Raw genomic sequence first — 15,260 nt, forward strand, 5'->3', positions numbered from 1 at the left:
CTTGAGGGCAGTGCAGGAATTTCCCGCGATATTCAGATCCGGGATTCTGATTCAGAAAAAGCTTTTCTTAGTTATTTATCTCTGTGAAATTTCAGGATGCAGCGAGCGACGAGAATGAAACGAGAAGTACAGCTGCTTGAACAGGAACCTCCACACGGTATTTCCTGTTGGTTAAAGAAAGATAAAATTGATGAGCTTGAAGCACGTAAGTTGAATGTTTGATTGTCTCGGACCGACAAATGGAGAGAGCTGGGGAGGATTACGATGCTCAGTTATTGGATAACATACATACGGGACTGTGTTATACATAACCGTACATTGACTATGACGCCCATTAAACGCAAATGTGTGTTATAAGTTATTCCAGTCATATTTTGATGATCATCATTTTTAAAAAATTTTTAAAAAAAATTATACATTTTAAGTCAAGTTTTTCAAATACAATTTTTTTTTCAAGAAGGCGTAAGTGTTTGAAATCCATAAACCTGTAGGAAATCTTTATAAGGGATGCTCCTTGCTATAAATCAAATTGAAAAGGGGGCACGGATCTAGAAGCCGTACCTACACACGAATTGGTGACGTCACAAAATACATGACCTTCAATCGGGGTCGTTTCCTCGGTATATACGAATTGGTATATACAAATTACAATAAAGATTACACATAAGGTAAAACAAATCATGTGACAATATAATGATAATAACGGTAATAAATCCTAGCTTAACAGTTGAACAGAACGATCATATAGTCAGTCGGGTGACGCCGAGGGTCACGCACTTGTTGCAAAATGGCCGTGTGGTTGAAACTGGGTCATGGCGTGACGGGCGAGGAAGACATCATTAAACACTCTCAAAATCACAATAAAACGGGGAAGTGGTTGCATATTACGGCGTAGCCAGCAGGGAAATAAAAAACGTTCAATACAAACGACATGGGTTCGAATCACACGAGATACACACTCACCAGAACCGAAACAATCAGAAACGAGCAATCGTTTTGGCTTTTCCGTTCAACTCATCGGAACACCGGAGTACATGTAGTTAGAAAAATGAACACCGCTTAACGACCAACGTCGTGGCGTGGTACACAAGCGTGCCATCAAAATAAAACAAAATTAGCTTGAAAAGACAGTGGGTTCGAGTCCCGCTCAGAGCTACCGTAAATCAAATAAACTGAAATCTCTCAAACCGTAAACAAGTAAGCAAAGAACGTCGCGAAAAAATAATAAACCTTACAAAACTCCACCATACAAAACTGAATGAATAAATAATAAAATAACTTACGTCTTAAACTGGACGACGAGCAATTCAACTGTTCAACAGTTTCCAGTCACGAGAGATAAACAAGACCCAAGTCAAGGTAAGTTTTGTTAAAGTGTCGATGGCATTCCCTATATTACGAAAACAATTCAGGAAACAGACGAATATCTTCTGTGGTGTTGTGGAATTTATACTGTGTCTGCGGAATTGTTGATTGAGGGTTCGAAGCCAGCAGTTAACATTTTGTTAGAAAGTTTCACAATTAAATCAAATATCCAATGATACCAGTATATTTATTTCATTATTTTAACAACTTGCAATGGTGGAAGCTGGTCAAACACGAGTTTTTACACCTAAATAAGTATCAAATATTTATCCACACATTTATTCTCTCAATTTAACAACCTTGTAGAGGTGGAAATTAATTAAACAACAGGTATTTACTCACAAATATAATGGTCAATATTTGTCCATACATTCATTCTGTCAATTTAAGAACTTGTAATTGTTGGAATTAATCAAATGAAAGTTGTCTACACCAAAATAAGTTTCAAATGCTTGTCCATACATTTGTTCTCTCAATATAACAATTTGTAATTTGTGGAAGTAAATTAAATGCGACGTTTCTACACCAAAATAAGTCTAAAATATTTGTCCACACATTTATTCTCTCAATTTATCAATTTGTAATTTGTGGAAGTAAATTAAATGCGACTTTTCTACACCAAAATAAGTCTAAAATATTTGTCCACACATTTATTCTCTCAATTTAACAACTTGTATTTGTGGGAATTAACCAAACGCGAGTTGTTTACATCAAAATAAGACTCAAATATTAGTCCATACATTTATTCTCTCAATTTAACAACTTGTAATGGTGTAAAATAATTAAACGAGAGCTGTCTACACCAAAATAAGTCTAAAAAATTTGTCCGCACATTTATTCTCTCAATTTAACAACTTGTAATGGTGTAAAATAATTAAACGAGAGCTGTCTACACCAAAATAAGTTTCAAATGCTTGTCCATACATTTATTCTATCAATTTAACAACTTGTAATGGTGTAAAATTATTAAATGAGAGTTGTGTACACCAAAATAAGTCTCAAATATTTGTCCACACATTTATTCTCTCAATTTAACAATTTGTAATTTGTGGAAGTAAATTAAATGCGACTTTTCTACACCAAAATAAGTCTAAAATATTTGTCCACACATTTATTCTCTCAATTTAACAACTTGTATTTGTGGGAATTAATCAAACGCGAGTTGTTTACACCAAAATAAGACTCAAATATTTGTCCGCACATTTATTCTCTCAATTTAACAACTTGTAATGGTGTAAAATAATTAAACGAGAGCTGTCTACACCAAAATAAGTCTAAAATATTTGTCAGCACACTTATTCTCTCAATTTAACAACTTGTAATTGTGGGAAATAATCAAACAAGAGCTGTCTACACCAAAATAAGTATTAGATATTTGTCCGCACACTTATTCTCTCAATTTAACAACTTGTATTTGTGGGAATTAATCAAACGCGAGTTGTTTACATCAAAATAAGACTCAAATATTTGTCCACACATTTATTCTCTCAATTTAACAACTTGTAATGGTGTAAAATAATTAAACGAGAGCTTTCTACACCAAAATAAGTCTAAAATATTTGTCAGCACACTTATTCTCTCAATTTAACAACTTGTAATTGTGGGAATTAATCAAACAAGAGCTGTCTACACCAAAATAAGTATTAGATATTTGTCCGCACACTTATTCTCTCAATTTAACAACTTGTAATGGTGTAAAATAATTAAACGAGAGCCGTCTACACCAAAATAAGTATTAAATATTTGTCCGCACATTCATTCTCTCAATTTAACAACTTGTAATTGTGGGAATTAATCAAACGAGAGCTGTCTACACCAAAATAAGTCTAAAATATTTGTCCACACATTTATTCTTTTAATTTAACAGCCTGTAATTGTGGGAATTAATCAAACGTGAGTTGTTTACACCAAACTAAGTATTAAATATTTGTTGAAAAATTTATTCTCTCAATTTAACAACTTGTAATGGTGTAAAATAATTAAACGAGTTGTCTACACCAAAATTAATCTCAAATATTTATCCACACATTTATTGTCACAATTTAACCACTTGTTAATAGTGGAAATTACTTAAACGCGACTTGTTTAATCAGTTGACATCAATGCAACTTACCCGCAGACAGTGCACAACAGAGTATCATTATTGAGCAAATATAAACAGGAACGTGTCTTGGCATTAGGTTTAGGGTCGGGTCAGGTCAGGTATGGGCAACGGAATTATTAACAGGAACGTGTCTTGGCATTAGGGTTAGGGTAAGGTCAGGTATGGGCAACGCAAATGGCAAACACCCCATTGGCAAAATGTACACTAATGGGTTATGCCATGTATATAGTTTACACAAGTAAAAACACAAAAATGACAATTTTTTGGACAATTGTAACTCAATAATAGAAATATGTTGTATTTCTATATATATACACACTATATACTCTTATCAAATGCAAACACAACCAGTCAATCCATCGTGGTCTTGTGGGTCAGTTCTCTACATAGTGATCAGGAGGAGCAGGGTTCAATTCCCTTGCCTGCCCATCTTTTTCTCGCAAACACTATTTGGCAATAAAGCTAAATATGACAACAAATTATTCAATTTGCATGACTACCCACATAGCTCAGTTGGTTTGTACTATGTCAGCAATGTGAGCGATCGCTGGTTCGAATCCAGTATGTTTAGTTAGATTTTTGAATGCTAGTGAAGACAGTGCTCCTATGAATAGGACTTAAATCCTATCTCTTGTGTGAAGACACTCGTGGTACAGTGGACAAGACAGTGCGCTGGGAACTCAAAGATCGCAAGTTCGAATCACGGATTGGACACTCCTACAAAAGACATGAAAGACGTTAAAAACATAAACAGCGGATTCAAAAACTGAAGTCAGAAAAACAGAACACAAGAATACTACCTCACATGGAAGCCAGTCGAAGTCGACGAAGAACGAACACAGTTGACAGATGTAGGTCACGTGCAACAACAGACACAAGGAGCATGGCTGCTCTCCAAATGGGTCCCTTCTTTTGTATTGACCCCCTAATGATTACTGATCCCCCTTTTTAACTCTTCCCCCAAAAATAATATATCGCCCCTTTTAAAATGTATTGACCCACAAATTAATGAATATTCATGAGCACAGAAACTGCTACGTCATGAATAAATTCGCATAATTAAAGAAAATTGCATAAAGTGTAGTACGTCTTCTGGAGTCCTGCCGAAAAGGGGTTTATTGTAAATTAAAAATGTTGTGAGACAAACAATATTATTCACATGCGTGTCAGAAAATGTCATTGTTTCATCAAACAAAATGCCCAGATGCATGCGACAAGAACAACGTTTTTAGTTCATAAAACATCACAGTCAAATGCATATGTGATCAAATAACAATACTAAAATTTACATCTTCTGGTCCATATTGTATTTTCGATATGATGTCATGACTACCACTTATAAATATTGTGTAATATAATTTAAAACATGGGTTGTGTACCACCACTGTACATCTGTGTGATGCGTTTGGTCGAGAGCATCAATGAAATGATTGCCCACTGAACATTGCATGAAATTATAAAAGTCACATCACCCATAGTATTTGCTTGCTCCACATGCATGGAGTACAAGTTTAATAATACCCATACATAAAGCAGGATCTAAATTAAATCCCTCGAACTACAGGGGAATAGCAATCTCCGGTTGCCTTGGCAAACTATTTACAAGTATCCTTAATACAAGGCTTACCACTTTTATTGAGAAAAATAACATTTTGTCCCACCAACAGTTTGGTTTCAGAAAAGGTCGTTGTACAACTGACAACCTATTTATATTGAAAACTATTATTGAAAAACACACCAACAACAATCAGCATGAAAATACAGTGAATGAAAAAAAAAAGAAGCTATAAAAGTAAACAAACAAAATTTATGCCTGTTTTGTAGACCTGAAAAAGGCTTTTGATAGTGTTTGGCATGATGGTCTATTCTGGAAACTATTAAACAATTGGGTGACAGGTAAAATGTATCAAATTATTAAAAGTATGTACAGTAATATAAAATAAAAATGAAAGATGGTCTAACCAATCAATTTAATTCAACACTGGGTGTTAAGCAAGGGTGTAATCTGAGCCCTGCACTCTTCAACATTTTTATTAATGACATAACTAATACCCTGGACCATGAATGATGTGATCTACCAAATTTAAATAACACACCAATCAGCTGTCTAAGGTATGCAGATGATATAGTTATTCTTTCTAAATCCAAAAGTGGCCTCCAGAATGCCCTTGATAATGTCTCAAAATACACACAGAAATGGAAACTCGCTGTGAACACAGAAAAAACAAAAATTATGGTTTTTAATAAAAATAATAAACTCTATGACAGTGATTTATTCTTTTTTGAAGGGAATGAGATTAACATCGTGAGAAATTATAATTATTTAGGTATTGTTCTCAGCCCTAATGGAAAATTTAAAGCGGCTATGAACATCTGAAATACAAAGGAATGAAAGCATTATTCTCTTTGAAAGCCAAATTAGGTCATAATGAAAGCCTCAGTCCCTCATTATTGTTATCATTGTTTGATAAACTAATAAGACCAATTCTTATATATGGATGTGAAGTATGGGCTGAAGAAAGTTCATTCAACTCTACTATAGAAGATGTACACCTCCGCTTTTGTCGCTTCATCCTAGGCGTTTCAAAAAACACTCCGAAATTGGGAATTTATAGTGAGTTGGGTAGATATCCTATCGATTTATTCATTAAAAAACAGTTAATAAAATATACAAACCACCTAAACAAAATTCAAAACCCCATTATTAAGGAAGCCTTCCTACTTAACAAGACTATAAAAAGTAAGTGGTATAGCGGGACTATTATTTGCATACTTGTTTTCATCTTCCAGTTGTGACTAAATAACTACAAATAGACCCAGGAAAGTATATATTTTTAGAATCGCCAGACTTCAAGCTTTTCACAAGTGTATTTTGCATGCCCGTATCTGCATTCTACGACGCGTTACTCAGCCAAAGGTGAAACATTACTTTTTCTGTAAAAAAAAATAATTACGCATTTATGCTGGCGATAAGAAGTATTTTTTTCACTTTTCCTAGTTGTTCAATAGTCTGGTAAATTGAATGTGTCTGGTCAGTTTTATTCAAGCAACGCGTTTTAAAAAATAGTGTGCTGAATTTCAATTACTGTTTTAGTCGCATTGCCCCCAACTCAACCCACAACTCGTTGGTAAATAATCGATGAAATAGTTTGTCTGGACACATTCAAGTTCCTCTCACTGTCACCTTAAAGCTGTGAAAATTTGGTGTTAATCCGACGACAATAAGTATGTTATTTTTTGTTAAAGACCTTGTATTTTGAAAAACATAAACTCCTAGAAAACGTCCATGAAGTAACAGCAAAGAATTTCAAGCTTGTTTATCGGCACAATCAATTTGTTTTCCCATCAAGGTCTGTTTTAACATGTGTAGGGACGTCCAAATGTGTAAGGCTATTGGAAACCCAAAAAAATAAAGGAATGGGATAGCTATAATTGGATAAATTCGGCATATGAAAACAACAAAATCAATGATTTTTTTTCAGTGGCTGTGTGACCTTGTGTCTGAAGCATTGATATTCAAATGACTAATCTGTGAAACAAACAGGGGTGGAGACAAACTACTCAAATGTTTGGAAACACTCATTGTGTGTCAGATAGCTACTGATAACACATCCTAACATTGCTTTGTCTTGAGTTTATCTTTGAAACTTATAGGCACACAGATTAAACCTGTGTTGTTGATTTTGGAAAACACTACTGAGGCTGCCTTGCTTCCCTTCAGAAAATCTACATTTCAACCAACTTACATGACATTCTATGTTATGTTGACTTTATCACATGAAAGTTTATAGTGCATTTCATCAATTACATGTAATAAATAAATGTGAAAATCGTAATTTTCAACACAAATAATAGGCTCGCTACCTTAACTCAGTACTGAAATCTACAAATACAACACTATCAGATATTGAGAATAATGAGCTAAAATTGTCACATATGTCACACGGATATATGATAAAATAAAAAATGTATTTATAAAGCATTGGATTAACTCAATTAATGATGATAACAGACAAAACACTAATACAAAAAACAAACTTGAGGACTTACAAAAAATTTAAAACAAACTTCATTTTGGAAAACTACTTAAATAAGCTAAAAAATAAAGAACTGAAAAGTACCCTAACTAAATTCAGACTGAGCAATCACAGTTTAGAAATTAAAAAAGGAAGACACAACAGAATCAAAAGTAGCGACAGAATCTGCAAATTGTGTAATAAAAATGATATTGAAGATGAACATCACTTCCTCATAATATGCCCAGTATATAGTAAAGAGAGGGTCGTTTTATACAATGAAGCTGAAAAGATTATTCCTGACTTTATAAATCTTACACCTGAAAATAAATTCATAAAAAATAATGTCAAATAATAACTTAGCAATTCCTCTGGCACAATATCTGAAATACAGCTTTGCTATTAGACAGCAGCACCTACTTAGTCATTAACTTTTTTTTTTTTTTTAAACCTATTCATTGAGTTTTTGTTTTTATATTCAGTTTATAGTTTTTTGTTGGTGTTTCATTTTACTTTATTATATATTTCTGTTACTAACTTTAATTTAGTCTGTTTTTGGTTGTCTTTAAACTATTAGCCATTGTAATTTGATTAATTTTTTTCTGTAATTTTTGTTGTTGTAACCTTTAACCTCCTTCAGTAGGTTGTTATGAGTTAATAAAAATTGTTGATTACTGCTGAAGCTCCTGTAACCATGCAATGTTTACCAGTTCCACAGTATTATAGATCATGTTTTATTTGATACAGAAATTATTGGTAGTGAAGATACTCCTTACAAAGGTGGAATTTTCAAGTTAGAAATCCAAGTTCCTGAAAGGTCTCCAATTATATTTCTTTTATTCAACTAAAAGAAAAAAACAACACATTTTCATAAATGGTAATTGCACTGATTTAAAAAAAAAAAAAAGCATCTGTATGTTTTCAGAATTACAAGAGATATGTAATTAAAAACTAGTGTGCATATTTCTGAATTTCTTCTTTGTAGGTATCCATTTGAGCCGCCCAAAGTTCGCTTTGTAACTCCAATCTATCATCCAAACATTGACAACGGCGGACGAATCTGTCTGGATATAATAAAAATGCCTCCGGGAGTGAGTAAGCTTATTCAAAATTCCAGTATATTTGAAACAAACGCTTTGATTTGTCATAAATTTGTAATATCAGTACATATTTAGTGGTTGTGTTATGTAGTTACTATCTCTACAATATTCTGTGTAGTAACTTTAAGAATGCCATAATTTGCACATATTTATGTATTTCTTCATAATTTCTTTGATAAATTTTGGATCAGATGAACATAACTTCCCATTAGCTACTTGATTAAAATTTTTGAAAAACATGGGGGAAAAAATTATAATTATTTGTTTTGGAAAAGGCGACAAACGATTAATATTTTATTTATTATGTCTTGCTTCTAATTGCACTTGCTTATACCCTACATTCAAATATCAATTGGTGAACCAATGTTTTTGCATGTGTGTCAGTTGAAATCTTCTTTTTTAAAAAAAAATTTCTGCCAGACAACATTTTTGGACATTAAAGACAATGCTGTCTCACCGTTTCTTGTCTCAACGTTCTCGTCTCATCGTTTTTTTTTGTTATGAGCACTAATTGGAAATGCACGTGTGTAAACCAGTCTCCTATAGTGTAATTGAAAAGCAAGGCAGACTGTACTCTTATTTATACTGTCAAGTGAATAGTCAGCTCCCAAAATCAAACCCAGAACCTTTCTGATGCAATGGTAGAATTCTTCTCTTACCGACAGGCAATAATATTGTCGAAAGGCATGTTACTGAATTATGTATTCCTTTATAATTTATAATTCTCTGCAAACTATTTCTCTGGTTTTATATCTTAGTCACCCCATATAATGGCTTGACCCTAAATTTATTTTGCTATACACCTGTTATAGGGTTCCTGGAAACCATCACTGAATATATCCACAGTGTTGAAATCAATACAGTTACTAATGGCTGACCCAAACCCTGACGATCCTCTCATGGCGGAAATTGTAAGTTATCCAGATAAATTATAGACTAGATTTGTATCACCATCTCAGTACATCACTATGGTAATCAGTTGTACTATTGATTCACCATTATTTGTTAATTATTAATTAAGATTTGTAAAGCATGCCTTAATTGATTGTATTCAAAACTGGAATATATTGTCAGCAATTGTGTACCATTTTGAATATAAACGAAAATGTCAATTTACTATTGACAGAACTAGCATAGACTAAACTGACCCCTAACCCCTTGAAATATAATGCCATTTTGTTGGTGACATGTTTTATGATACACATGTAATTCAACAAACTGAATATCATTTAGCAGTGTATACCATATTTTATTTTGTTAGATTTATTGATTTTTCTAATTTATTTATGTCTGTTGCAGTCAAATGAGTACAAATATAACCGACCTCAGTTCATCCAGAATGCCCAGCAGTGGACAAGACAACATGCCGTGATTGGTGTTCAAGCTAGCGGGAAATCTATGGAAAAGAACAAAGCGCACAAATCTAATGTCACAGAGAGTGAAAGTGAAAGTGATTCAGATGATAGTGATTCAGATGTAACTAAATTACTGAAGAGGAAATCACAGCCATGTAATTCTGTACAACCATTCAGCAAGCTATCCAGATCAGAGACTAAATAGTTTATATTTATTTTACTGATACATCGTGGGAGTTATTTGGTGTTTATCATTAGTTGTTATTATACTGCTCTGCTGCCATATATCATTGGCCAATCAATACTTCTAGTCACTCGTGTACATTGCATTTAGCTACATCTAACCGAATACGATCAGTCCTCATTGATTAACAACCGAGCAGATGTCCTGCTTGAAAAGCCACTTTTTAGAAAGGCACATCGTACTCTAACCGCTACATCAAATTTTAATGAGACTGACAATATATGGGCAGAGCTCAAGGTCGATGTACGTACTTTGTCGCATTATCGAACCGGGACAAAATTGTTCATTTTTTCAAACATAATTGTGCATATAATCAATTTATTGTCATTTGCTTGAATTGTTATTATTGTTTTTTCGAGGACTTATCATGCGCATATTCTCTTAAAAGAGTTCTATGCGCATTACATAACGTAAAAGACTATCAATAAAAATCACAAGTACTATAGAAAAGAAAAACAAATTAAAACTAGTAAAATTGACTACAGTGATACGTTTTTAGTGCACTCTTAAATGATGAATGTGAGACTGAATGACGGATTGAGAAGGGTATGCAATTCCAAATGTTTCATTTGGTGCATCAAATTTGATGCCTTAAAAACCAAATTGTGTAGTCAATCATAAGTCTCTCCCAGTTGGAATTCAGTACATGGATATGATCAATAATGACTTTGTATGAATATTTGGCATTAAATTTAAAAATCCAACTGTCAATAGGCAAAGTAATGCAATCTTCTGGAACTAGGATTTAGATGAGAAAAATGGCATATTCTTTAATGATGGTATTTGAAACAAATTTAACAAAAGGTGTGCACTAGAAAATCAAGATCTGGAGAGTTAACTGTGTCAGAATTTGAGTTCTTTTTGCAAAATTAAATGATCCAATTTTTTGAGATATGGGACATTGTAATCTGGTCACCTTAATTCTTGACATGGAATGTCTCCCATTTCTACCTGATGGTAACTTAACACAATTCTGTGTGAACATTAGATACATCACAGTCCCTCTATAGAGGATAGAGGGACTGTGGATACATGTATCATAATTTACATGAACCAATTGTTTGGAAATTAAATAATTGTGTATATAATGTGTTAAATTCTTTTTTTGTATAATAAATATACTCGTACAGTCTTCTCTAATCAATCAATTTATGCCTATTCTCAGGGGGTGGAGCTACATCACCGTTCTATGTTCCTTGGCCATGTACTATTTATATCTATTGGCTCTGTGGAATGCTGGTGAAAACTGCTAAAGCCAAAAAAATTACACGAACCAAATTTTAAGGTAATCCTGAACACCCATAGTCCGGTTGCACTGTTGAGAAGTCTCAACTAGCCCAACGTACAGTTTTTGAAAGGCTTTTGTTTTTGCTTGATGTCTGCCACCCAGGAGACCAAGATTTGATAGCTGGTATATTTTATTAGACATGCACACTATTTTCCCTGAATTATTGGCAACCAATTCAATTGGTAAACCCATTTCCCTTGTTATTTTGGTGTGCAGCTATGTAGATTAATACAGGTGAATGATAGGAAATTTTATCCAAATCATTTGAGTTGAATTATATTTTTGTTAACATCTAAATATGCATAATTTTGAATAATTATGCCATTCCTGGTGCAAGTTTAAATTCTTAAAGTTGTAAATTGGAGATTATTCAGAGTAAACTGTTCCAAGGGAAAATTTTCTATTGAATTGTATGCTTGTTTGACCTGCCATCTTGTTTTAATCAATGTAGAAGTGATTGGTCACACGACAAAATCATTTCATGACAAGCACCAAATTCAGTCGACTGGCTAAGTCTTGGCAATATTATGGTTTTATATGATAAATTCTTTTAAAAATAAATTTGTGTTCCTATCAGGTACCAAATAGTCACTGCCTATCATGAATAATTAATACAATGAATACGCATTAGAATGGACATTTCAAATCCCCCGAAAAATTGGCATGACGAGGCCAGTCCACAAATTCAAAGCTACGGTATGTCATTTTTCTTTTTTGGCTTCAAATTCCATACAACTAGTGCTGATCGTAGCTCACTTCTTGTCCTACTACAAAATTGAAGGGCAGGTTATCAACCAAAAATAGCACATCAAATTTTACAGCTTTTCCTTTGCTAGTTTGATAATACTTGAAAGACCCCCTTGTTTACAAGAGTTACACTCGGATGTTGACAAGTTACATAGTTTGTTAGTAAACATCTCTTGATAACTCATGCAATCAATTTTCACGTTACACGAAGTACGGGCTAAGATTTAAGCTGATTTAGGCTTATCTAGCATATTTGCATTTCGGCTAGACCCAATTGCGTCGACGCACAGGGAGGGCCAGTCGTTAGAACGGGCTAAGGGAGCACCATCAGCCGGTGATCTTTGGCAAGCTGCTATTTACAAACGAAAAATGGATGACACGCGCGAGGTTCTATTTCTGCTGCTGACATGTTTCGTTCTAATTTTGAAGCGACGTGCACAGGAACACTAGAGAAGACAGACCCAACTTATTTGGATGCACAGAAACAGTATACAACGGCGTAACAGAATACCGAGTTTTATTAATGCATGTCGTAGACAGCGAACCAAATTTATTTTGTCTACGATTGGAGCTGCTGTACGCTCTACTACAGCGACCCAATCAGTGTGGAAGCGTGTACACTGAGCTCGGTTGCCATTTTGGGAACGCAACTATAGTTATACTTTATCATACATCAAACATTTTATTTTACAATTTTGTTTTTAATTTTAAACAAACAAATGCACAAACAAACATGGTAATTTTTATCTCATAATCTACAAGTGTTTGAGACTGAGAATACAACTAAGCTATTCTATATACTGCCTTGTGCATGAACTCCAAAGGTCACACATGCTGTTACATTCTAGGGGTACAAATCCATTATCAAATAGAATGTCACAATTACCCCCCCCCCCCCCAGTGCAAGCAATTGTCAAAGTTAAAAAGCGGTTAACTATGGCAAAGAATAATGTATACAGATAATTAAAGAAATAGGGCAATCATATCACCACTAAGTACCAGGATGTGTGACCTTTAGAGATCATGCATAAGATCTGAAATTAAACAGAACTAATATATTACAAGTCATTTACTGAACTGTGACTAAACATTTGAAGGTTGAACCGTCCTTGAAAGTATACAATTTATCTTTTCAATGTGTACGTACTCAGTTCTTTACTAGACATAATTAGATTAGCGATTGTATGAATGAAACATCCTGAAATAAATATAAATGAATGTGTTCACAGTACTGACTGGCTACTCTTACAGCACATGGACAAACCCTTGTACACAAGAATTTATGGCAGAAATATTTCAACTTTTGTTTGTGTACAAACCTCTCATACATAATTTCATGTACATTGTACAGTAATATGTGTACATATATTTTTTTATAAGGCTATACTGTTTAACATTTGGCTGACCTTCACAAAACCTTAATTACAGTAACATTAGAAACAACATTCATTTCTCGTTATAATTTTCTATCATGAACAACAATACTAAATTGGTTCTTAACCCTCTTTCTGGGCAAATTGGTAATCCCTGTAAGAAATAAGTCGCCATCTTACAACAATGTTGCTATATACTAGTACAACCTTACACAAGATAATAGCAAATGGGTAATTGGGCATGAATCTATTTTTCACTAATAATGACATCTGATAATTTCAGGATTTTATGGCATTCCAGAAGACAAAATTTTGCTAAAGTCATTGACACTGCTACAAAATTTTGTGATTTTTCATGGACTTGCGAAATTAAAATTGTACAGTAGTTAATACACCAAGAGGCAATTAACACAATCAATGGAGATCCATTGAGGTATAAACAACTCCATTTCATCACAGTCTTGATTTGAATGTCACAAAGTATTCTCAGCTTGATAAATCCCAGATTGAGTCTTGTTTCCAGAATTAGTTCATTCTGAATGGAACTCTGCTGTATTCCCACTTCTGCCAAAACGAGAAAACCATGCACAATACGTATAAACCTGCTGCTATAAAACAGTTATTAGAAGCAGCCACATAAACTTCGTGAACACTTTCTTGGTTGTAATCATCTGCTTCGGGAAGTGGTAAATCCTCTAGAAATGCTACAGCATCAAAGCGTAGAAGAATTCCTACAATAACCTACGTGCAAAAAAAAAAAAAAAAAATGGTTACAAACACCTGTATGATGTTGATTTCAATGATTTATTGCATACTTTTATGAAATCAACATCATACATGATGTTGATTTCATAAAAGTATGCGATAAATCATTGCCCTTTCGTGAATACATTATACATGTTCATAATAGTTGGTACAACAGCATCTATTAATTACACAATGAATTAGAGTCACATGTGGTTCCCCATTCATGTTGCTGGTACTCGCACATAGTAGATATTCTGCAGGTATAATGTTAAATCATCACAGTCATAGCGTATGTAACTTTTAATACTAGATGTTTTGGCCAGTTTAGACCAAAATGCCACTGACCTATATCAATGTATTTTTAAATAGTCATAAAACTTTGCTTTTATAATGATTTTTATCATAAAGTTTATTATAGATTAGAAAGCATCAGATTACTGATTAGAATTTAGATGTATAAAGATGTATTAATGTTTGAATTACAAAATATATAATACAAAACGTAATGTTCACAATTGCGTACACTCCATTAGAAAAAAGTGAACAATATAGTTGTTACATTTTCCACCGAAGAAAATATAATTGAAACGAGCTAAATATAAATATAATAGTTATTAGTAATGTCACTGACAGTCTTCCCGATTGGTCAACCAGCATTATTACAAAATATACACTAGTTAAAGATGCTTACCAACAGTGTTATTCCCCATATGCTCGTGAGAAGACAACAGATTGATGCCCTAGGGCCACAAATACCTGGTACAAGAATCGGCATGGTTATTGGAAAATTAAACGCAAATTTGTTGACCAGTTTATCCAAAAAGCCACCATCTACCAGTAAGAAAAATGGCTTCCGATCATGAGTCATGTGATCATTTCCCATCATGCAATGAAGAGATGGTGACGTCATTACTTGTCGTC

The 15,260-nt window shown here is 33.6% G+C and overlaps 2 protein-coding genes across 2 annotated transcripts; one reads left to right on the forward strand and one right to left on the reverse strand.

The window, feature by feature from the left end:
- Positions 1-5: 5 nt before the first annotated feature.
- Positions 6-10,672, forward strand: LOC100367970 (ubiquitin-conjugating enzyme E2 T-like). Its single transcript, XM_002733284.4, has 5 exons — positions 6-205; positions 8,233-8,302; positions 8,471-8,576; positions 9,398-9,496; positions 9,885-10,672. Exons 1-5 carry the CDS (start codon positions 97-99, stop codon positions 10,143-10,145), a joined length of 645 nt encoding a protein of 214 aa, XP_002733330.1. The 5' UTR covers positions 6-96; the 3' UTR covers positions 10,146-10,672.
- Positions 10,673-13,575: 2,903 nt separating this feature from the next.
- Positions 13,576-15,192, reverse strand: LOC100366595 (ribonuclease kappa-B-like). Its single transcript, XM_002733275.4, has 2 exons — positions 15,031-15,192; positions 13,576-14,333 (listed from the first exon to the last, which is right to left on the reverse strand). The coding sequence occupies exons 1-2, from the start codon at positions 15,112-15,114 to the stop codon at positions 14,118-14,120; spliced, it is 300 nt and encodes a 99-aa protein (XP_002733321.1). The 5' UTR covers positions 15,115-15,192; the 3' UTR covers positions 13,576-14,117.
- Between the last annotated feature and the right edge of the window lie 68 nt (positions 15,193-15,260).

The sequence above is a fragment of the Saccoglossus kowalevskii genome, chromosome 7 (assembly GCF_978046115.1).
Source record: "Saccoglossus kowalevskii chromosome 7, keSacKowa6.1, whole genome shotgun sequence".
Lineage (NCBI taxonomy): Eukaryota > Metazoa > Hemichordata > Enteropneusta > Harrimaniidae > Saccoglossus > Saccoglossus kowalevskii.